The sequence below is a fragment of the Acanthaster planci genome, linkage group LG05 (assembly GCF_054643075.1).
Source record: "Acanthaster planci isolate LZ-2023a linkage group LG05, COTS_SCS, whole genome shotgun sequence".
In the NCBI taxonomy this organism is placed as follows: Eukaryota; Metazoa; Echinodermata; class Asteroidea; order Valvatida; family Acanthasteridae; genus Acanthaster; species Acanthaster planci.
The window spans coordinates 10596646-10620997 of NC_141781.1; the positions used below are offsets into that span (position 1 = coordinate 10596646).

General features: G+C 40.5%; 3 protein-coding genes across 5 annotated transcripts in view; 2 read left to right on the forward strand and 1 right to left on the reverse strand.

Annotated features, from left to right (window-relative positions):
• LOC110982262 (uncharacterized protein C9orf85 homolog) lies at positions 1–4887 on the forward strand. The gene is made up of 3 exons (XM_022240562.2): positions 1–341; positions 2021–2131; positions 2945–4887. The coding sequence occupies exons 1-3, from the start codon at positions 136–138 to the stop codon at positions 3189–3191; spliced, it is 564 nt and encodes a 187-aa protein (XP_022096254.2). The 5' UTR covers positions 1–135; the 3' UTR covers positions 3192–4887.
• timm44 (translocase of inner mitochondrial membrane 44) lies at positions 3798–14740 on the reverse strand. Its single transcript, XM_022240551.2, has 15 exons — positions 14588–14740; positions 13283–13399; positions 12705–12800; positions 12388–12465; positions 12125–12205; positions 11602–11751; positions 11402–11471; positions 10375–10444; positions 9770–9855; positions 8934–9026; positions 8095–8219; positions 7500–7550; positions 7186–7275; positions 6095–6205; positions 3798–5744 (listed from the first exon to the last, which is right to left on the reverse strand). Exons 1-15 carry the CDS (start codon positions 14618–14620, stop codon positions 5625–5627), a joined length of 1371 nt encoding a protein of 456 aa, XP_022096243.1. The 5' UTR covers positions 14621–14740; the 3' UTR covers positions 3798–5624.
• The window catches only part of ddx59 (DEAD-box helicase 59), a 14057-nt gene continuing 4441 nt past the window's right edge, over positions 14737–24352 (forward strand). For 2 of the 3 annotated variants that reach the window (XM_022240471.2, XM_022240497.2), the window contains exons 1-10: positions 14814–14951; positions 16432–17334; positions 17721–17870; positions 19707–19782; positions 20277–20396; positions 21652–21804; positions 22687–22818; positions 23101–23177; positions 23537–23665; positions 24190–24293. In XM_022240471.2, coding sequence (XP_022096163.2) covers positions 14859–14951; positions 16432–17334; positions 17721–17870; positions 19707–19782; positions 20277–20396; positions 21652–21804; positions 22687–22818; positions 23101–23177; positions 23537–23665; positions 24190–24293 — 1937 coding nt within the window. In that variant the 5' untranslated portion in view covers positions 14814–14858. Of the gene's footprint in view, positions 14952–16431; positions 17335–17720; positions 17871–19706; positions 19783–20276; positions 20397–21651; positions 21805–22686; positions 22819–23100; positions 23178–23536; positions 23666–24189; positions 24294–24352 lie in introns of all 3 variants that reach the window. The other variant, XM_022240489.2, reaches the window with a different exon arrangement.

The window sequence follows — 24352 nt, forward strand, 5'->3', positions numbered from 1 at the left end:
AATTGGGGGCGCTATTTAACGTGGACGGTCTTGTCATCGCTCATTTCAGGCACGTGTATGATTACACTACGATTTTCTGAGGACCTAGTTTGGATTCTCACGTTAGAAGTACTGTTTTAGTGAGTTACCAAGAAAATGAGTTCGCAGAAAGGGAACATGAAGAAGAAGTCTCAAAAGTATCAGAATACAAAAGCGTTTAAAAACGACTTGCATGATACAAGTCGAAAAATGAAAGCGTTGAATCAAATGGTCGTAAGCGGCGTGTGTTCTCGCTGCAGAGAGCAGATTGAATGGAAAATTAAGTACAAGAAGTACAAACCGCTGACGCAACCAAAGAAATGGTGAGCTATCCTTGTTTTTCCCAAATATCATTCGTTTTGGAAAAATCGGTCAATTGCAATTGTAACTGGTCATGTTCTGATGATGTAGATATGGGTAGGCCATGGTCATGATGGTCAAAGTCGCTGTGACTTTGAGTTCTCGAAGTAAGGAAGGAAAATATGGCAGATCAAAGTAGTGCACTGTAACTTAAACCTAGCCAGGCCTGTGGGCCCTTTGTATACAATGCCTTCCTGGTCAGTACAGTAGTCTGAGTAACTAGGACTTCAACTCACAGTAGGACTCAACAAATTGCCAGTTTTAACATTTGTCCAAATGTTAAAAGAGGTGATTCATGGACATGATGGAGCCCTAGTTATGTGGTTGTTGAACATGTCAAAAGGGGCGATTTTTAAAAGAGGCGATTTTAAAAGACATAAATTTAAAAGAAGTGATTCGTAAAGTCCTAGTTACCCCCAGAACTGCGGAAGTTGGACCCAACAGTTTAAGGGGTAGAGTCCCAGTTACGTGTATTTGGTTGTTATATAAAGAGAAGATTTGGAGAATTCTACATGTTGTTACTTGGACTAGTCAATATTTGATGGAGGAGTGTACAGAGACTCCACCTCCAGTTTAAGGGACTAAGGTGGATCTAACCATAGAGCTACAAACCCAGTCTTAGTACCTTGACATAGTACCAGTACTACAGTAGTACTCTACATCACCGTTTTAAAACATTATTTGGCCATAATTGGCCAATGGGAAGTCCTACTTACTAGGACTAAACCTTTTTAAGTCTTCAACTTTAAAAATGTCATGAATGAACCTAATCAGACACATGTAAGAATATGGTAACAGTACCTTTCTGAGGTTAAGCCGAAACATGCTTATGACAAATCGGTGTGATGTTTCCTGGGGAATGGCACTGGTTGCCTTGCCAACTATACAGATTAAATACAGACATGAATAAATTGCTCATAGGCTCCCGAAAGTCAATCTGCATTGGTTTCACATGATGTTATTGTACATGTTCACGGACTACGTGACCCTGTGACTGAACCCAAGTGGCAAAAGATGGGGACGTGTCTAATGTAGACGTGTGCTTATTAACAGTAAGGATTGTCTGTGCTTCTTGCTCCTAATGACTCAGGAGTCAAACGGCAATTACAAAAAGCCAATCACAAGGATTGATCATGTCAAACTGTCAAAGGTGCCCTCTGATTTCCCAATGTGGAATTTAACCCTCCATAAAAATGGATAAAACCAGCACCTACAATGTATTTATAAACATGCATGGTGAAGAAGTGTCAGAATGTTGCATAAGTACTTCTGTGAGCACTTGTTGGCAGTCGAATAAAAATGTGAATCTGTAAAATAAACCTACGCATAGATCATTTAGATGAGATAAACCAGTGTAAGAGACTACACTGGAGGTTATGCTGCACTACTTTCTGATAGGTACATGTACATTTCTACACTGAGGGACTTTTTTCTGGAACAGTTGCTCCCCCCCATTCATTTACTTGCATTCTTAATTGATGCTTTAAAAGTGAAAATGGTTTCCATTAACCCTCCTTTGGTTTTACAGCACAACACAGCTGTGCTTCTTTGAGGTGTTTACCAAGTGATCCAAAGAGTGACTTCAGCATAGGAGGGTTAATTACATTCCCTAATAGCTTTCTTGTCAATTTTCTTTTCGCAGTGTTAAGTGTGAACAGAAGGCAGTCACCCAAGCATATCACATTATGTGCAAACCATGTGCCACTGCTGCCAAGGTCTGCGCCAAGTGTGGCAAGAATGACGTTGTAACAGAGTAAGTACATGTACATGTAGTTTCTCTGATGACTGAACACTTGACTGCAGCATGTGGGAACTAACTGAGGAATAATATGGTGAACGATCTGGACAGTTATTTCCCTGCAAAAATGGAAAGGTGTTTGGGGTGAATGTGATTTTGGCAGGGATCATCAAAAAACACAGGATGTGATTCCTGGCTCGGATGTGACTTTGGTGGTCTGGATGCGATATTGGATAAACCTTACCAAAATCACCCATCCAGGCGAATAGCGTGTCCATTTTTGTTGGGAGATCACATCCAGGCCGTTCACAGTGTCAATGAGCTGAATCAAAATTTTAATAATGCTCCTTTGTGCAAAAGCTAATGCTATGTAGGAAGTGGATGCAACCACCGTAGACTTTTCTTGTGTCTACAAACATTGGCTGCCACTTTGTGTAACCAGCCAAATAGAGTTTGCAGAGCGTTCACCCTTGGTTTGCAAGAATTTTTGCCTCAAAATGCACGTTATGCTTAGTCTGCATTAAAACGGGAGGCATTTTCAGTTAGTGTTCAGTAGAAATATTATTTTAGTGTTTTCATGTTTGCAAGAGACATTTTACCGTTTTGAGAATTATTCTAAAAGTTTGTTTTTTGTACTCATGACCAATCAAAGCTGAGCTTGTCATGTAACAAATCATGAAAGATCTGTACCAGCTAATGGATTTCATACATTTGCTGTTGCCTGCTGCAGTCTACTTCACTTTGGATGCAGCCATAAGTTAGTTTATTGGTATAAAAGGTTCTTTTTGTACTACACTTAGCCTTTTGTTCTCCTCATGCCCATTGTAGACAGGGAGTGACACCTGCCGAGGAGGCACCTCCGGCTAGCCAGCTCCAGACTGACCTGAGACAACTCACCGAGAAGCAGAGACAGTCCTTTTTCCACTACCAGGCCAAGGGCTGCCCAGACGAAGGAGACGGGAGTACTCCAAAGGAGGCACAATGCATGAGCAAGAGTCAGGAGTTAGATAATGATGAATCCAGGGAACTTGACGAGGCAGAAGAGGAGTTGAATGACAGGACTTGCGGTACATGACGAGCAGTTCATCAAGAATCGGATGGAATGTGAGGACTGGCATTGCTGTTTCAGGCTAGGAATTTGGCAGAAGTCACGGATATCATGGTGTCATTGTGCTGATGCTGAGCTCCCTTGTAGTTATGCAACAGGCATTCTTGTGCTACATGTAGTATGCAGGGCGTGAACCTGCCTTAACAGACGTCCATTCCAGATATGACTGCTTTGTGCCAAGACCGTCAAGACTCCATCAATAGCTTGGAATAAATGTGCCGGATTATAGTGACGGAGAACATTCAAGGAATTGAGTTAACGTGGATGCAACTAATTCAGTCTAAAAGTCTTTTTAAAAAATGATGAGTTTCAAGGCCATTTTATGCTGAGGGGATATCAAATTAACAATTTAGTTTGTAACAAGTACCTATAGAAAATCCAAAATTCCATTATGTTTTTGTACGCCCATTTAGATGAGCTTGCATAAATGGTATTTCCTAACCCTGGGGCTGTGAAAAATGATATAGAAATTAGACAATTCAGGACTCTTAGAGTTCTTTTCTTTTAGGCTTTGAAAGATTTTCCATTTCCTAGAACAGGCATCAACAATAAATAAGTTACATCAGACGAGGGTCACTGTGATCTGAACAAATCCATTTTATTGATCAATGCAATGTGACAATTGTCTGAAGCACACAAAATAACACTTTGCACATTTATTTTCAAACTTCATGGAGAGTAGATTATTTTCCTTTTTATATAACGGGTTTTGCCCTGACCCAACGTATATATTGATAAACACTGTGTGCTCGGTGCTTGTCCTAGAGCTTGTGAAAAAATTCACAAGCTTACTCAGGTTGGACTCGAACCTACAACCTTCTGCTTACTAGTGCAGACGTCTTAACCACTCGACCACCGAGCTTGCCGGCCGGTCCGAGTCAGGTGAAGCAGCGGGTACTGCGAACTATTTCAAAATGTAACTAACGTCTCCCCAACGCAAAAATACATCTTGAAAATAGATAATTTTCCTCGAATCCAATTCTGGAGTCCCGGCCTGTGAGACTGAATACATTACACTGATGTGCCAGTGTATTAACACTTTCAGCACAGCTTGGACTAATCGTAATTATTTTCATGACTACATCCGAGATGTAATCAATTTTCATGCCCAAAAAAAAAAACTGTAGAAATTTTCCTTCTAAACACAATTGGACAAAATGGAATGGGTGGAGATACTTAAGAACATAACATTTTGCATTGTTAGATTGTTAGTCACTGATGAAGGTAACAGTCATACATGTAAAATGAGCAACCCAGTGCACGACTGCTTTTCTTTCATGGAAACTGGCATACCCACATTTATTAAAAATTCAACAATTCATAAAATTGAAATTGTGAATGCAGCATGTTATATTCCTGTTCCAATTTACTGTGTAAGAGGTCTAAGTATCAGGAATGCAAATCCCAAACTCTTCAATCAGCTTGACCAAGCACAGCTCAATGCGAAATTATTTCTGTGCCCTGTTGTTTTTCCTCTGCCTACATGCATTGCTGTTTTCGCAAAAAAATTCAGTGTGTTAGGTCTTCACATAAATCAATTTAAAAGCCATCTTAAAATTTAACTTGCACTCAACAAAATGTGTTCCACTTGAAACAGGTCATAGTGTTATACGAGTACTCTCTAAAAACATCATTGTGGTAGGGATGGCTCTGACCACTTGTGGGAGGAGAAAGCCCTCTTCTTTATTTCAATAAATGCACTACTTGGTTTATGGGAGGATGAGACAAGGAACCATCAAGAGGGGCAGGGGAGTACCTGGAGGAAGGAATGCAGCTCCTCCTACAAAAGCCCGACTCCAGGCTTTCCTGTAAAGCTTTAGACAGCACAGACCTCATCCAAATAACTTGGCCAATGGCTTGGAATGAAGCATGCTTCTATGGGGAAATGCACGTAGTTGTTGGCTGGTGGCTGCCATGAGCATGTATGTGTGTCACTGCTAGCTGTAGCCGTGGAATTTGGACGTGGCTGTATTGATGCCATGTGTGTGTGAACTCTTCCTTGGGTTTTGGGTGATTATGTCAAGTCTCGCTGACCTCCTTGCAGGGGATGGGGGGGGGGTTGATGGCAGTGTTATAGTCAAGACCCCTGAAGACCAACACAAGACCGCTTGTCTAAACGCAGGCTACAAGCTGTTAAAATGAACTGCAACAAAAGCAATATCTGCCACTGTTCACCCTGTTACCTGTGAATGGTCTTGTCTTGTTCTGTGATAGTCTTGATTACTTACACTGGGTAAAAAAGTATGATTTCCTTTACAAATATTGTTTATCAATTTCAACATACACCAGGAATTTGTCAGACTTGAAAAGCTCCCAGCCCCATTTGGCATTGGTGCATGCCTCAACCCGTCGGCCCTGGATCTGAGCTTCAGTCGGCATCCTGGCCATGCATCCCTGCAATCAGACCCACTGCTGGGCCGTGTTCGCCGACAGGTCCAGCAGCCTCCAGGCAGCATTGGGGTCCAGAACCTCCTGGTCCCTGCACAGCACCCAGACGTAGGTCACCCGCAGCACTTTGTCCTGGGGAGAAAAGCAACATTGTACTGGAGATTGAAACTGTGACTGGACTGCTGGAGATGGCTGTTGAAATGGCCTTTGCACGTGGAGCACTTTTGCTATATTGCATCTCTTACGGCTACCACAGGACATGTGCCATTCACATAGGATTACTAACCACTAAATGTCTTCATCTTCTTTTAACCCGAACAGTCCTCAATCCTTGGACAAGTGGAGGATTGAGGACTGTTAGGGTTGAAGAGTAATTTGTGTTTATCATCTCTTAGAGGAGTTAGGTTCTAATCTGAAAAGGAAGGAATTCATCTCACAATCTTTTTTTGGGGGGGGGGAATTTGGAATAGACATGCATTTACCGGATCACCCTCGACAAGTTCTCCTTTAGTATTGCGGACCACCATGAGCTGCTGTGCAGTGAAACTGATGACTAAGACAGGACCTTGTTCCATCATCTTACCCATAGAAAGCTGGGAGGGGGGAAATACAGAAAAGAAAGAGCTGTAAAACGAAAGAGGCTGTTAGTGTCAAATATAAATTTCACGTAGGTATTGGTATGGCTTCTTGGGGTTCCCTTATTACTAATTTGTATACAAAGTCCAGGTTACCCAAACATATAATGGAAATGGGAAGTAACACATTTTTTGTGGAGTCGGCATTTCTTCAAATACCTGTGGTAAACAGGCCTATGTACTGATGGTGTCACACTTTGTGTACACAATTGGAGCAGACAAATTACTTTATTATCATCATAGCTTTGTTATAAGAGAAGTGGAAAAACAAAGAAAAACATAAGAAATCAAGAAATGAGGAGTCTCAAAAACTTTTCTTCATTACAGAATTTTGTCACAACAGTGTTCATTACAACAAGAGTTGACTGAATGTGCACTTTGCTATGGGGCCAGTGGAGGCCCATGGTCCACTGAGCATCATGGGAAAGCACACACATAAACGCAGTATGACATCATCAGTACAGAGACGTCTATTTCACTGAGCTGAATGAATTTCAGGAAGCAAGAAGAAGCAATTTTTTAAATAAATTTGCAGAACGCAGGGATTCGGTTTGCCAAAACTGATAACCGGAGTGCTGTGCGATGTGACATAATGGTCCTTACATGAACTCCATGCTTCAGACGAACACTTAAGTGGAACAAAGTTGACGTCACAAAACATTTGTTTTGCATTTTGTTGAAATGCATTCAACTTTTGCAAATTCACGGAATGAATATTTGACTGATCAGAATTCCACATTCGTGTTTGCTCTTGTGCCAAGTATGAACCAGCTCACAAAAAATTCTCTCTGTGGAAGAGTTTTATGAAATGGAAGCCATGGAAAGCTGACCTACAAATGCAGGGAATACAATCCTAATTCTTAGATGCATTAAGAGTTTTCTGATACGATGACAAGGAGACAGGATCATTAAAACTACACCTGCGAGACAATACTTACATCTAAGTTATCGATATCCAGAATTTTATTATCAAACATATAGCCCATTGCTTTAGCTTGTTTGATTGGTGTGGCAAGCTGGCTATACGGCTGTGAACAGAGAACAGAAAATTTAATCTGTATCAATACAAATGTAGAAAGACATTTCCCTTCAACCTTTTAAAAGGCTGCCATGGAAAACTAATGCCGGTAAACTGAGGCTTCTAAAATCTCTCAAAATATCATTTCCTCGTCGGCAAAGAACAAACTCAAATACTTAACATTTGTGTAAAATTGTGCTTGGCCTCACTTGAAAACAACGCAAAATGACTTACCGCTTCGTAACACCAATCCTTGAGTACTTCTAAATCGCCTCGTATCATGGCCTGTTAAAAAAAAGAGAAAATTGCTGAATGAAAATTGTCTGCAGCAATTTCTTTCCCCTTCTGTACATCTTAGGCTTGACTAAATGACTAAATTTATGAATAGGAGGAAGCACATTTCCACATACGACACTCTGTAATAGCAAGATACGAAGCCAAGTCTGTGCCGAGCCACTGGGGTTTATCAGGCCAATGATTATTGTCACTTTCTTTGGCATGGACCATCTGAAAGTATTTCTCCCCCTACCCCCGATGGGATGCTAATTCAAGAAAAGTTATTGCCCTGTTAATGCCGCCACTATTTCACGCCCGAGTAGAGAAAGGAAAGTAGAGGTACAGTGGGTTGCCTAGGGACATGGCATACGTTCAGCTGCTGGATTAGAGCCCCTGACCCTCTGATCTTGAGTCTACCCTCCTCTGACAACGGCAGTGTACTTTCTCAATAAATCACATCCATTTGGTTTGAACGAGAAAATTACAATTCTTTCTGAACAACTGTAAAGTTTAAATGTTAGGCACATTTTGCAGTTGGAATTTCAAGTCTTACCTCAAGAACATTTGGTATGATTTCATGCTCACATAAATAAAGGAATTCCTGCTTTGAAAAGTGTGGATCCACCTTGAGGATTTCGGTTAGGACCTCTGACATTTCCGTTGGAGAGAATACACCACCTGCAGTGAAATGATTGAACACCGAGAAATATCAAATTCAAGTGGACAATGTACAGTTTATGTGGTTGATTGCCTACAACTACCACAGACGGTGCAGTCTCAGAAGGATTCACATGCCTACGACAGAACACTTGGCATAAGAACACTCCCTTGATGGCAACATTACAATTCAGTGTTTCAGTGAGGGAAGGTCATTTGGTATTCGCACCAGCCTGAATATGTTCGCTGTACACAATCAATGTTGCAGCTGCACTAAAAGGGGCTAATCTAGTGTATGCACTCTGATTATCCCAAATGACCTGAGGTGGACATCATTTTGTGTACGCTCAGCTTAGAATAACAAACTACTTTATCTTCTCCACAAAATAGTTTCTGCCTCCAATGGGCTCGCTAAAATCAAAGCAATTATGCAAGTTAGAGCAATTATGCAAGTAGCGCAAACATGCAAGTAGAGCAATTATGCACGTAGAGCAATTATGCAAGTAGAGCAATTATGCAAGTAGAGCAATTATGCAAGTAGAGCAATTATGCAAATAGAGCAATTATGAAAGCAAGTATGAGAGTGAGGGAGAAGGACTTGATGATGACTAAGGCTAGATATAGCTCACGTGCCTATGAGAGCCATTAGCTAGTGACTGTTGCCATTTCTCACAGACTTGTGCACGACGGCCTGCAGTAGCCAAATAATTTGGACAAGGCAGAGAGAAAGCTCACCTAGAAGCTGGCTGACTTTGTCGGTGACTGCCCTGGAAGCCCGCACTACCACGTTGTCGCTCTCGTCATACCGCATTTTCAAGTCAAACATTTCTGGGGCAGGAGAAAGATGGTTGAAATTTATAAAGAGAAACCTTTTCATCAGTAATTTGATTGAATTGGTGGCCATAGTCTCATTTTCAGCGGAATTAATGTGGATATTTGTCCAGACTTTCTGATATTCAACTCTTAACAACAGTTGAAAACACATATATTTGACAGCACACCCATATTGGTAAATTTCTTGGTGATATTTTTTATCTGTCACTAGTAAAATGATATTTGCTCTAGCCGTGAGACAACTGAGAAATGAACACAGTAGCTCCATTCAGCACATTGGTTAACCCATTGCACCCCTGCAACCCAGCTGGGCTCACCAGATTTTCAATGATGAAAAATACCAGACTTCTACAAACTGCATTCTGGTTACAGTGACCACAAACATACAAATGGTAAAAAGTTAATGGGCTTGATGTTTGATCATATTAGAATCTCTCTCACAGGCAAAATGCCTTTCTGAAAGAGTTCTGCTAGGAATGCAATGTCTGGGCCTCTAAGTCATCAGATTTTGTAAATAAAGTTCCCTAATTCTTAAACTTACATGTCTTACACTATCCTGATAAATCTCTTCATATCTGTGAGCAAAAATGCCATTAGCACTTCTGAGAAATCCTTGTTTTGAATTCTTAAAATAAATAAAAACAAACCTCTATTACGTGCATTGTAATGAAATTGTACTGTACCAATCTGGGTTTGCCACGGGCTCATCTCCTCAATTTCCACTGATCCATACTTACTATTAAAGACATGACTGTTCTCCTTGAATTCGCTCCATTGTTTGTACCACCTGGAATCTTTGTGTAGAACCATACCCGTAGCATCCCTAAACCAAAAACAAATAAGGAACATCTCCTGAAATATATGAACCGCTATTCCCAAACTAGGCTGAAGTAGGTAACTTAATATCCGTGAAGTAGTTGACTTCCACTGGTCATGTTCATGGAAGTTACGTCATTGCCAGTAACGACCAAAGCATTCTTCAGACAGAATTTAGACTTTGGATTACATAGAAGGGTAGGGCAGAGGAATTGTTGAAGATCATAACTGTAATTGTAATAATTTTGTAACTTGTAAAAATTTCCCCATTTGAGTACAAAACCACATGGAAAATTTCTAAGAGTGATTTCTGACTGGGTAACTAAGGTGCCCCAAATGCCAATCACCAAAGTTGGAAAATGGCGTCTGTGGCCTAAATAGTTTCGCGGTGCTTCGTTACATGCATTGATGGATTGCCTCCTTAACAAACCTGACTGGTGTCAAAGCAATTTCTCTACTACAGCCAAATCCTCAAGTTGTTAACATGGCATTAAAAAAATTATGAACAAGAATTAAAGATACTCACTCATTGGCTTCAAATATTCTCCTTGATTCTTGTCCATCTGCAAATCCATCTGTTCGCTTGCGGAGTTTTACTATTTCACGAATCAAGAAACAAGATCAAGTGTACATTTAAATGAAAAGACAGCCCCAAAGAATCAAGCAGCTTCATTTGTACTGGTTGGTGCAATACTGATGGGTTTAAATTTTGAAAACAATAATCTTAACCACTTCCTGCCGGGCCATTTATCTATGTTGATTCTGCTGTGCCGGGTGAGTTTTCATTTTTTGTTTGTTTCAAAATTCTTTAAAAATTCATAACTTCATTTACTGGACGTTTACACCTACACAAATAACTGTCTGGTGGCTACTCTAATCTGACAGGCAACATCTATTGACGCCGGAGTATTTCAACCAGGCCTGCCGCCTTGTTAGAAGAGCCCAGATTGTGTGGTGTTACGTAATTTCCTTTTGTTCCCGAAACCGACACAGTGTGCTGCTGCCGTCTTTTCAATAGGGGCCAGATTAGCGTGCAGCGGTATTGTATCGCTCATCACTGGAGTGCTGAAGAACTTTTGTCTCCGGTGGTAATCTGCTCATGCTGAATGCCACAAATAGTGGTATAATCCTTCAAAACAATGACAGATTTCCTCTTCTATTGACAACAGAAAAAATGTTGGAAATTCCCAGCAGCTCAGTCTTTTGTTCCGAGTGCAGTCTTTTGTTACAAGGCCCAGTTCCCATTGTCCGATTTCAGGCACCCCGTCTGGGCATATAAAGCCAACGTCTCCAAAACCAGGTTCCCGGGCAGCATATGGTTAAAGTTACAATGATCAAACTCAATATTGACAAATATCGCTTTTTACAACTGATTATTCTTTAAAAACTGATGTAGATTCAAATTAGAAATTCTGCTTAGTACATACACATTCTTATGGAAATTTCTACGAATACTTTTCTGTATCATAAGCATGATCTGGACACTGAATATTCTTAATCCTGCTTACTCTCTACAAATTGCTGTGTAATGACGCTTGACTAACTTCACTTACCAGGTGCTCTGTATGGTCTTGCCTTTGCTGTGGTACTCTCATCAATTTCCTGCTTAACAGCTTTGACACTCTGTCACAGAATACAGTAACTTATAATTAACATGAGATCTGGGCAGGTTGGCTATTTTCAGTAAGCACTATTATTGTTTAGTACTCGGCAGGGTTTTATTTTATTGATTTGACATTTTTTGTCTACTCACATCTGAGATTGTCCTGTAGGCGGCCGTTTTGGTGAGCTCCTCCCCTTGCCTGCTGACCTTCTCTGCCGCCCCCTTGGCCGTTTTGCTGATGTCCTCGGTGATGCTCCCTGCTTTCTTGGCCCATTCTTGTTTCTGTACATCCTCCACCCCCTGCAGTGTAAGAGTAAACCCATTAGAAACTGCTGTCATTACTTGAATTTTCATCATTGGTATTTCTGACTATAGCTTCCTCAACTTCTTCTTAACCCTAACCTTCCCTAACCACACAGAACTGAACACCAGTAAAGTGTGTGAATTTGTGGCACTGGGTACCGTACCCCTAAACTGCTTGTGCTTTAACATGGGTTCAGGCATACCCACAATAAACAGAGTCCAACAGTTTACCTTATGGTGTTGGAATTTGTGTGAATGGGTATGGTTCCTAGTAAATCACTCTGGGGAGTTAGGGTTAATCAAAACAGTTAACCTTTCTTAAGGGCACATGAACAGTTTGTCATTTGTGCCCCAAATTTCTGATCATTACCTTCTGTACTTTATCTTTGATATCTGACACAGTTCTCTTCAGAGCATCAGTTCCCCGGGATGTTTCCATTTCAATAGTTTCCTGTGGAAGGATAGAGAAATTGAAAACAATTATGCACTTTCGTTCTCAATATATCAATGGCAACCAACATGACCAACAGCAATCATGCCAATGATCTTTCTGACATGCTGGAAGAATTCTGGTGACATACGGCATACCTGGCTATGGGAAAGTATCATGTGGATGAACAATGTTCAACTTACATATTTCTTCCTTGCTTGCTGAAGAGCGTCAGACTTTTCCAGTTTTTCAGCTTCCTCTCGAAATTTCTTGATGTTTTCCTGCAAAACGAAAACAGAGAGTTTCCCCTTTCCAACTTGATAAAGATATTTTCGAAGTACTAATCATCCCCTTTGTCAATATGTTTTGGTAGTAACTCATCAATTCAAGTGGTTGCACTTGATAATTTTCTATCCCACAAACATCTTAAGATTGGTTGACCAAACAAATTCAGACTTCCAATAATTATTTCATGTCTCTGTGCGGATTGGAAAGACAAAGTCAGAACAAATTCCCCGACCTTCATCTCTTTATTCTTGGCCATGTCCAGTTTGATGTTTTCAATGAACTGTCCTATGAAGCCTTTCCTCTGTGGTTGTTGGGAGTAACTCCTAGCCTGAGAGTCAATAAATAAAGACAACATAAATACGATTTTCATAGAAGTTTACAATCATGAGATATCAGTACTTTGGTCCAATGTAGTGAACTTCATATTAGATTTGTAGCCACTGGATGATAAACAAATCTAGCCACACAGAAAAGTGCAGTCAACCAATTGGAATAGTTTGTCAATGTGATACACAATTAGTTTCAAAATACATGCAGAATTAGGAGGAAATTGAAATATCCTTGTGTTTGTCATAATCAAAAATTAAAACAACAAATGTTTTTGTGAACTCAATTAAACTACAAGCAGTAAATCCATTCTTAGGAAATGCTCGTCTCAGCATATGTGATTCAAGACCTATTCATTTTAGATGTTAAATCTTCAATGTACTTGACTGATAACACCTTCAATCTCTGAGACAGATGATAATAGCTGATTGTTTACCACAAATGCAGATGAATCACTGCCCATTGGCAAATTATGTATTTTACCTGTACTAGTCTGACATCCAGTTGATTCTGTGCCAAGTGTGTGACATTTCCATTTGTCACTTGGCCTAATCTTACTGCGTGCTGTGGCACTCTCCACAATAACTTTGCACTGGCACACTGTAATAATATGAAATATTAATAAGTTTTGTCAAATGATTGTTCCAACTCAATAGGGAAGTGTCGAATATCTGAATAACCAAATATTTTATGATCGCATATATGAATATTATTTCCAAATTTAAATATTTGAATGCAAATTCATGAAAAGAAAGGGATAGCTTTCTTGTGTTTTAATAATGTGTGCATGAATGTATTTGATCAATAAAACACTAGATTATTAAACTCTACATTGTTCATACTTAGAGCAAGTTTCAGTAAATGATAGATAATAATAGAAGCACTTTCAGTTCTAAACTGATGTCTAATTGTAATGCAGTAAGTATCTGCCAGGAAAACTGGCACTCACAAGATCTTTGTTTTAATTTACACAGCCGGGGAGTGCTATGATTTATTATTTCATCGGAAATTGTAAATGTGGGGACCTTGTTCCTATAACAGAAAGGACAGCTACATTTTCACTTTTGAATTCACCTTGGTAGGCCCTAGATGACTGTGATATCATGCTCAATAACTGTATGGTTGATATTGTCAAAAAAGGGCAGGGTTTTGAGTTTTGAGGCAAATTATGAGAAAAACACATGACACACTGTGGATTCAAATTTGAATGGCTAGTTTATCAGTAAGAAAGTCACATTTTCTCACAACATAATTTACAATTTAAAATTTCCAAAAAATAGGGTCAGTGAAACAATGTGAGTGTTGCCGTTGTTTTTTGGGGGGACTTAGCAGTTTGGAAAGATTAAAATGATAAAAAAAATGGGGGTTCCCTGCCTGCCATTGACAATATCAAATTGTCATTATGAATGTCTCACATGTCAGACATGTGTCAGAGAAAAGAGAGATAGAATTAGAAGGTGAGACATTTTTTATCTAACACTAACAGTGATTATTTTGATTGAGGCGGCATGATACCCCCAAATACAACTCTGACGATAGCAAGATTACATCATGCACAATTTGATTTCAATGAAAATCAATGCAGCGTTGCAGTCCATGCAAAATAGCGGCGAGAGCCGGCTAAGGCATGTCGCACGCACGTGATTTAATTCCATCCCCAACACGTTTGAAATTCAACTTCATTCTGTTCCTAAAATGGTGAAATGAATCTCTTAGTAGTATTTTTTCAATACTACCTTACATCATTGAAAAAATTACTGAATCAGTTCAATAAACGGATAAACTTACGTGACTCGCAAGTTTCACAACGGGGGCAGCCATTTTCTTAACTTCGATTGCGATGCGGTTTTTATTCTCTATAATCCATGGCTCTAAAGAAGAAAATGTACGTATTGCGCATAATTTTCACATTCACTCCACCCGCTATCTCTTGTAGTCTATCTTTTATTTTAGGTCTTTTTTAGCTGGTAAATTTTCGTTTGTAATTGTATGCATTGACGAAGAGTACCAGCCACTGGCCTCTTCTTGTAACTCAGCTGGGCCGCGCTTGGAGGTGGACATGTGCTGCTGTAGGTTAATGTGCTCTTTTGACATTTTTGCCGGGAAATCTAGAAAAATTCGGGGGGAGAGTTCCATACTACAACATTCAAACGTAAATATAAAGTTAAACTACTAAGTGGGTATTCAAATTTTAATTAACATCATTTAGTTTTTGTGTCTTACAGGGCTTGGTCAGTTGTTTACGTGTCTTACCATGCTTACTGTCTTCTAAGTTCTTGTCTAATCCTAATTTGTCATAATTATTGTATTGTTCGTAATAATGCTTATTGTTCCTAATGGGATCCCTATTCGACAAGCACTGCTTTTATGGGACCCTGTCCACAACCATTTTCCTTCCTGGTATAACTTTACTGTATGTATACATGTATACGGACGCCGCTTGACACCCTGTGCACAAGTCTATGGGACTGGACTGAAAGATTTTAAGTGTTTTCTTAAGAAACGACTTTGTATTTTCCCTCCTAAATTGAACCTTGGGACATGTTTGTACTTTCTGATAGCTAGTCACTGTAGGGAAGAATTACTGGCGTCCATATGACTGATGGAACTCTTCCCAAATTCTGCTGTTTTAAACTGGTACTTCAGTCTCAGAGAAAATTCTGATCAAACTGACTACTGTGTGTGGTCTAACCGTAGGCCTACAACCCAAGTTCCTAGACATGTAAATCTTTCAAATTGGTTCGACTGGCTTCCAGGCATCATGTCCGTCCATCAACATTGTTTCCTCCAACCCTTTCCAGGGACTGGCCCACCCACAACATGGGAATTGTCACTTAATGGACTTGCATGTTTCATGCGAATCCCGTTTGCGATCAGGGATCTAAAGTTGGTTCACTGACACCAGAATTCCCTATAATGGATAGTGTGAACCAGCTTTGCATGCTTTGGGATCACTGATCAAGATGCAGATCCAAACAAACAAGCCCTGTGCAGCGATGTATCTTGATCTGTGGGACAGCCCTTCCATGTGTTGTACCAGTGTTGAAAATGTTATTATTAACATCCCAAACATGATCAAAATCACATCTTTGGTGCTAACGTTTGGGCTCGAAAAATGTAACCAAAACCTGACTTAAGACCTTGGGCAGCTCTAGATCCCCAAACTTGGCAGTGTGTTTTCAACTATCAGACTAATACAACTGGGGAAGCCCTGGACAGGAGGGGAGGGGTGTGAAACGATTGAAGTAAGGACTCTCCAAATTCTCTGTTTTGATATTTGGTCATCATACCATGGAATAGGACCCTATGAATCTTGATGCTTGGTCATGATCTTATGATTACCCAGTGGTAAAAGAGGCCATATGCAAAGCTGTAGTTAGTATTCCGCTGGACTACAATATAGACAAGTTAGCTAGCTTAGAGAATCCAGCTCTCTGGTTTGTAGAGAAATTTGCAAATCCTCCCACACCATAGGCTGTAGAGCTGAGTTTTCAGTCAGGCATGAAAAATTGAATGCTGAAAAAAAAAATCACCTGTAAAGAAGTTACGGGGAGAGAGGTCCACTCGAGTCTGGTTTGTAGGCTCACACACATGTATTTCCATATAAAACGTTGTTTCATTTTTCATTTCAGATACAGACCAACAAAATGTTTGTGCCGAGGGCAGTGAAGCATAAACCAGCGACAAAGCCAGTGAAATCAAGACCACAAGCTAAAGCTGAATATCCAGCTAACACTGCTGGGCAAACTCAACGTGACCAGGAGAGTGACTCTGTCCCAACAGATAGCCAAGGCGGTGCTGGTCAGGAAAGTGCTGGGTCACACGTACTGAGACCTGACACACCAGAAACAACTGCACCTTTTATTTCTGAAAAGGGAGCTCAAAAACTCACTGAAGATAACACCAAGAATGAAATAGTACTGTTTTGCCAAAATACTGGAAATGGTTCAGAATCCCCACTTTTGGTGTTGGAAGGCACATCAAAGGAACCGGAGAATAGAACATCTTCAACAAGTATTGGGGCTACTTCTCTGGAAACAGACACTGCATGCCTTCAGCAAGCAGATGAAACATGTACAACAGATTCAGTGACAGAGGCAGAGAAGGTTAAGCTAAAAGAAGACCGTAAGGGAGAAACAGATATTGGTGTCAGAAGTGGGATCAGTTCACATCTCCCTCTTGACATTGCTGAGATTAGACGGTCTGTTGACAGGATCAAAAGAGGTGGGGGGCTAAAGGCAGTTTGCAGAGACACCGGGGATGATGTCACAGAAGATGCAACTGACACAGAGGATGACAAGGACGAGACAGAAGATTCAGACTGTGAAGATCACAATCAGGAGGTCACTGAGGAGGGACAGGAGGAGGTCGTCTCATACAGCAAGAACCAGAGGTGGCCAGTCAGTGATGAGGAGCCAGTCTGTGTGATGTGCGGGAGGTATGGAGCCTACATCTGCGACCAGACAGAAGCTGACGTGTGTAGCCGCGAGTGCAAGGCCAGGAACTTGGCAAGGCTTGGCCTGACAGCAGGATTGGTATACCTTCCAAGTGGTTCAGATTGTTATTTGACAGGGAGTTTTTAACTTAAATAAAAATCGCGAATCATTGGGCTAGCTTAAATAAAAGTGAAATAAAGTGGCTGTGCTTAAAGTTATTGAAGGCCATACATATTTTTGGGCCCATTATATGGTATTTTTAACTTTTCACAGTGAGCCAGTTGGTTTTTTCAAAATGCAAGGCCATTCAAGAACAAAGCATATGTACTAGCCAAGATATGGCTGTGCTGATAGGGCAGACCTTGCATATGTGTGCTGCAGTTTGCAAATGACCTTAGTCATGTTTCCTATTTTGGGGTCATATGCTGGTGGACAGCAAACTGGCTCGTTCAGGCTTACCTCACCAGTGGCATTTTGTATTTCAGAATCAGCTAGCTGCTCCAGGAGAAGATAGCCAACCAGAAATGAGCCCTGCTGACACACCCATGGAGGAAGAGCCAATCGGCTACATCTACAAGGAGCATGATGAGGTGTCGGACCTCACCAAGGAGCAGGTCCAAGAAATCAGGGCTCAGGTATTAAAAGAATTATGAATGCCCTAGGCTCAATCCTGAACGGCTCTTAAACTAAAAGAGGTAGAAATCCTTCTTTCCCCAATTATAAAAACAATTGGAGACAAGACTATCTTTCAAAATTAACATGAAAAATGGAACACTTTTCCCATTTATGGCGGAAAAAATGTCCGAAAAATGGGCTTCTGTGAGTCCCTTTTTTGCCGATTTCAGAAACACTCATTATGTATTAATGCCAGTGACTCCAAAACGTCGTATGGGAGATGTAGTTGTAAACAGTGTGTATCTTACTCATGAGTCTCGTAGAAGAGGCATGCTCAAATGCAGTGTTCTTGCGCGGTTCCTGTCCACTATGTTGATTGTTCCATCCATCAAGTATAAGTGCATGATTTGTTGTGTTTTTGTTATAAAATAAAACATACCCCGGTCTTGTGCAGTTTGTAGCTTTGGACAGGAATCTTGTACACTGAGACTTGGTCTCGACGTTTTGGTGCAATACTGCATTGAATTGATTATTCCCAGACAGCACATTAAGGGCAGATTTTAAACCTACCCAGTCGTCGCAGATAAAAGTAATATGCCAAGGATTTGAGGACTGCTTTGACAAATATCCAGCGTCTGCAAAGCACTCTGAACTGAGAAAAGTGACGCATAAGCCTCGCCGACTGCTTGTGTTGTGTTGCATCTGCTGGTGATGGCAGTACTGTGCTGCTGGACCATGGCCAGGTTTGGGACCGCACAGCAGCCCCGCAACACTGCAAGGTTGCCTGCCATCATCCTCATTCATCGATGAGTAAATGGTTACTTTCATAGGAATCAAATCCACTCACTTTCATGAGAAGAATCCTTTATGTGTTTATCTCTTTTTCTTTGACACATTGAAAATTGTAGACACGGCAATAAACAAGCCTGCACCTGGGTTGCTGTCTTTTCTAAAAACTTAAGCTTCACATGTGTGCACACATTACAAGGTAGCCTGCAATTCAACCCAAGATTCTGGTCTGGGTACTGACTCCTATGCTGACCGTGTTATTCTATGAATAGTCTGTTGCCACACTGTTAACACGAGTGCACTCTCACATGTATGCCACGAAAAATATGTTCCTCTCCACCTTCAACATCTCGTACCCCTTCATTTCGGAAAAAATATCACAATTATTTTGACCAGCTAAGAGGAAGACTTTAGGGTTATGCATCGTAGAGTTTAATGTATAATACTTTGCATCTTCTACACGTCATTAAAACTCTTTTTAATGCATTTAGGCCACAAGATACCAGTTTGCTTGTATCTTCATGCATGCTTTATGCATGCCTGTTGTGCCTTTCTCCCAAATGACAAAATCAACCCAACATAAACACAAAATTTGACCTCGCGTGTTTCCGAAATCGGCCCAGTTGGTCTTTGAAAGAAATCGCCTCTTATTTCTCTTCTGTTGATTTCCAAGAGATAAATCTATTGTATACTGAGTTTTGAGTACCCAATCTACCTCCAAAACCCTAGATGTCAATATATTGGACGCCTTTTCCTCAGCACTTTAAGACAATGGATTGTTGGGATGGACTGCAGTATGGTTACATGAGACTCAGGATGCAAGAATGCACGTGATCCAGATTATTTAACCAGCACTTCAAAACATCTGGATTTTAAAAATGGGTGTCAGAGTTCTTGAAGTTCTCCATGCAGTTGCCAAAAAAGTTTGGAGAAATGGCCCACCGGGTGTCTGGGAGATATCTGGACACTGGGTCATATTAAACTTTGAATTTATTACCATTTGAATGAGTACCTGAGATTAAATACAATTTTTTAAATATCTTTTTTCCCGTCAACTTACTTTGCAGGTCGAACTCTTTGTTGAAGGCGTAGATGTACCGAGACCAATTATTGAATTCTCTCACCTTGGTGCTCCAAAGAAAAGTACTGAACCAGTTTTCTTTCCCCCAACATTTTGAAATTTTGATACTTGATATAAGAAACAAGAAAGTTTGATCTCCCAAAGTAGTTGAGGTTACTTACTGGTGATTTTAGATGAATTATGTGCATCATTAATATGCAGAGCTTGGTGGTGCAAAATACCACAGGAAGTTAAAAATTCAACTGAATGGACGAACTGCAGTAGTGTTGAGTGTAGGACCAGAGGTGCCCCTTGCCCTTCTGTTAAAGTTGAGGGAATGAGATCTTTATACAACAGCCTTATGACTGCGTACCTCTATGAGAATGGTACAGGCCTAAAGACTGAAGCTCCAACTTTACCCTGTGTAAAGGATTCACCCAAGCTGCATTTCATTTCATTTGTTTTTTAGAAAAGAATTATTTGGATCAAGATGATCAAAAAGTTTGCCACGTTTCGCTGTCAACAGTTTGACACCCATGGTACAATTTCCCGGAATCTTGTTTTGTTTTTGTTCCAGTGGGGTCCAATCTGGCCAGTGTGGGATACAACACGCCCACGCCAGTCCAGATGCAAGTCATACCGGCAGCGCTCAGGTGGCGTGACATGATGGTGTGCGCACAGACCAGCTCTGGCAAAAGTACGGCACGGTGCTTAAACTACACACATAACCTTATTGCTCTGATATGTGCTCTGTGAGTTGTGGTTTAATTTGATGAAGCACACTGCTGTAGAGTAGTATGGAAATGTTGACAGCTTTGAGTGATGTAGTGAACCTATGGCTTCCTGGGGTGAGCATTCGCTTTCTCATGGCTTCACCTTGGGACAATAGAACACTCCATAGATCACTGAAGGAGGCTAGTATAAGCACTACAAGCTAAAGCAGTCAACAGAGTTTCATAGTACCTCTCCCATATATTCTGCTTGGTTTGGTGATGACTGATTCATTTGATCTGAAAATACAAAAAGTACCTGTCTTTGAAATAGAAATTTATTCAAAATGTACCAGCATTTTTCTCAGACTTTTTCTTTGTAAAATGTCTGAACCCAGCTCTCTAGTGCTTGTACTTTGGAAAGTGCACAACTTGTACACCGGGTGCATTTGTACACAGTGCTGGTATTCATGCATAAAATTCTTCCGATGTTACGGATACAGTACTTTGGTTGCTATGGGTACAGTACTTTTGGTTGTGTAAAGCAAGATTGAGGTCTGCAGCAGCCTATTTCAAACGTGGCGTAACTTTGAACCATGCAGAAGCCTCGTGGCACAACTTTATGCCGCAGCTGCAAATGTTTCATTTCACGAAAAGATGTGTAGCTGCACCACGTTTTGATGATAATAAATTTCTTGGTCAAGGACCAAAAAGGCTTTTACAACAGCTGTACCTTTCGAGTATAACAGCAGTCATCAAACAGTTGTTGAATCACCTCCGCCCGCCATTTTGAAAAAGTTTCCCTCTTGTCTTCGTCGAAACCGCACAGAAAATCTTGCAGTTTTCTCATGACCTTCCACAACAAAGTTGTACGTTTCTTGTATAAGCCTTGTTAAGTTCAGCAATGATGAGGCTTAACCGGACAGGATAAGCTAGTCAAATAGTTCATTTTTGCTTCATTTAGTGCAACTTACACCCCTTAAAAGGACTGCGTGAGTTACGCAATGATTTGTTCCATAAGTCGCGGACTTAGGCAGTGCATAAGTTTCATGAAATTGCTTTAAATTTGTTGCACAACTATGCAATAAAATGTAGCATAAGTGGAGTTATGCCATTGTGTAAAGTTTTGTGAAATTGGCTGCAGTGTTGCTAAAAGCCTTTTATATAGATTCTTTGAAGCCCATTTCTCATGATTTTGTACATATTTCTTATAGCAATTTCACTTTTGTTTTCTCTCTGTAGCTGCTGCTTTTCTTGTTCCCACCATTCTTCAAATCTTCAACATCATGTGCTTTAGAGATAGCACAGATGAGAAGGGACCCCTGGGGTTGATCCTGTCACCATCCAGAGAGCTTGCCATGCAGATTGAAGAGCAAGCCAAGGAACTGATGCAAGGTTAACAGAGCTGGCTTGAAATCAGACTACATACATGTATATGATTTAGGATTTGTATAGCCACACATTGAGAAACCCACAAGATTATCACAAGATAATGAAAAGATGCACAACTAGATTAACACCTTGACTGCCACACCTAATTCCACAGGGCATTCCCATTTGCCAAATGTTGTCCAAATGCGCGCATATTTGATTTGAACATGAGCATTTTGCAGATGAATGTCCTGGACACTGCCAGCAGTGTGTTTGTTATGCTCTTAGTGATGCTAGTGTAGTCAAGTTACGTTGCAGTAGCCTATCATTTCCTAGGAGTATACCTAAAGTGACAGAATCCGGTACACCTGTTACTACGAGTTTACTTGAAGTGACAGAATCCGGTACACCTGTTACTACGAGTATACTTGAAGTGACAGAATCCGGTACACCTGTTACTACGAGTATACTTGAAGTGACAGAATCCGGTACACCTGTTACTACGAGTATACTTGTTGTCAGCAGTGAATGTGTTAAAGATTTGAATTTGAAATACCCAGTTTTTCGTGTACTTCAGTATTTTGTATCCACAAGGAAAAACGGTACCAGTTTAAAGCTTTATACATGTATATTCCATCCACAAGTCACCATACCAGACCGCTGGATAGCTAGGATTGAATTAGTGAAGGTTCTGAGACATCTGGGTAATAAAACCCCCCCAAATTTTTTCAAACAAGACAGTGGCCTATGAAACTTCATATGGGAAAGCACAGAGTTTCATGACCTATCTGGGTTGCTTCATCAGCTCAACATCGGAAGTGGGAAAGGTTCAGTGGCTAACTCGGTCCAACCCCTGTAAATGTTTAAGTAGTGTTGATTTCCTGCACTGTTTTTTATCTTCGTCAGGGCTGCCCAACATGCGCACAGCTCTGGTTGTAGGCGGAGTGCCACTCCCCACCCAGCTGCACCGACTGAAGCAAGACATCCAGCTTGTCATCGCAACCCCTGGCAGAATCTTGGACGTCCTTGGCCGAGACGGTCAGTGATGGGGGGGCCTAGCAGTGATGTCATGCTTATTTTGGTCTATTGTGGCTAGGAAATATTTTAGATTATTTCAAATTTGGGGGTGGCTAGGTGTTGAGAAGAACATTGTATGGTGATTGTTGGTAATTTTCGTTTTAAGTTAATTACTAATTCAATACCCATTCTTGCAATTGCTGTCATAAAGAGTACAGAATTGCAAATGATTTGTTAGAATTTATCAAAATGAGCATAAACTTATTTTAATGATATGTGTTGTCATGTGTATTTTGTTGACAGGTGTGTCATTAGCAGCCATTAAGGTGGTTGTAATTGATGAGGTTGACACAATGCTACACAAAGGCTTTCAACAGCAGGTATGTCAACACTGCCTTATGCCAGGAATGGTCCAGCTGATCATGCGCAAGTGACAATTTGAATTCTCTCTGTAGTGGCCCGCAACTACGGGACTTAGAAATGATACGTTGAATCTAATGGGTTAAATTTGAAAAGTTTTACTTTTCAATACCAAGAGCTTTACTTGCAGAATATTTCAAATTGACCCTGATATAGTTTCAATATTTCTCATCTGTTTCAAGAAAAGTACCAAATTGAATATTGTCAGGGAAAGAAGTTTTCAGTCACTGACATGTGAGAATGCAGTTTGAAAAGAATTATTGTGGCATATTAGTTTTCGTACTGAGTAAATGTTCAAATTCACTCTCATGACATGCAGGTGATTGAGGTCATAGACCATCTGCCAGAGTCTCACCAAACAATGCTGTTCTCAGCTACAATACCGCCCTCTATTGAGAAGATGGCCACATCGCTTCTTCGCAGTCCCCTGTATATCTCAGTTGGCAAGGTAAATGTCTACATCCCTGTATATTTTTGCAGAGTAATTCTGGCGAGATGTTCAAGATGCCCTACAGTGTGCAATATGAGTGGGAAAGGGGATCTGAAAATTGTCCATTTTGGGGACAAAATGGTCAGATTAAGTCTTTCAAATTAGAATTCAGCTTTAGAGGTGTTTGCTTTTTGTTTTGCATAGAGTAAAGAGATTTTGAATTCAAAATGAAATAAATTGTGTCTTCTTGTGACAAGTACTGGACAAGTAATATCTTGCGTCTATTTCATATCAACTTCATGGAGCAATTATGATGAATGAGATTTTTTTGCTTTGTTGTAATGGTTGAATTTGGATATCACAAAAGTTTAAATATGAAGAAATCAAGTGCATCATGACGTACTTCCTAACTGAAATTCCTGTGAAAAGTATTTTTTTTTTCTGTAGTTTTTGTTGGTTATAGAATGTGATTAATTTGTATATCATTTGCTAAGTTGATACATGCTGATTTTTCATTGTCACTGGTTCCCCACCCCTTTCAGCCCAACACTCCATGTACCTCTGTCAGGCAGATTGTGATGTGGGTTGAGGAACCAGCCAAGAAGAAGAACCTCTTTGCCATACTGCAGGACCCCAAGCATTACAGGTGAGTTCCAAAAAGTGAAAATGTTCTTCTGCCCAATTCTAGTGTTTGCTCTTTATGCA

Coding starts and splice junctions, on each gene's coding strand:
- LOC110982262 (XM_022240562.2), top strand. CDS start 136: ATGAGTTCGCAGAAAGGGAACATGAAGAAGAAGTCTCAAAAGTATCAG. Junction 342..2,020: donor CTGACGCAACCAAAGAAATG/GTGAGCTATCCT, acceptor TTCTTTTCGCAG/TGTTAAGTGTGAACAGAAGG. Junction 2,132..2,944: donor AAGAATGACGTTGTAACAGA/GTAAGTACATGT, acceptor TGCCCATTGTAG/ACAGGGAGTGACACCTGCCG.
- timm44 (XM_022240551.2), bottom strand. CDS start 14,620: ATGGCTGCCCCCGTTGTGAAACTTGCGAGTCAC. Junction 12,206..12,387: donor AGCAAGCAAGGAAGAAATAT/GTAAGTTGAACA, acceptor ATCCTTCCACAG/GAAACTATTGAAATGGAAAC. Junction 10,445..11,401: donor AAGACCATACAGAGCACCTG/GTAAGTGAAGTT, acceptor TTCGTGAAATAG/TAAAACTCCGCAAGCGAACA.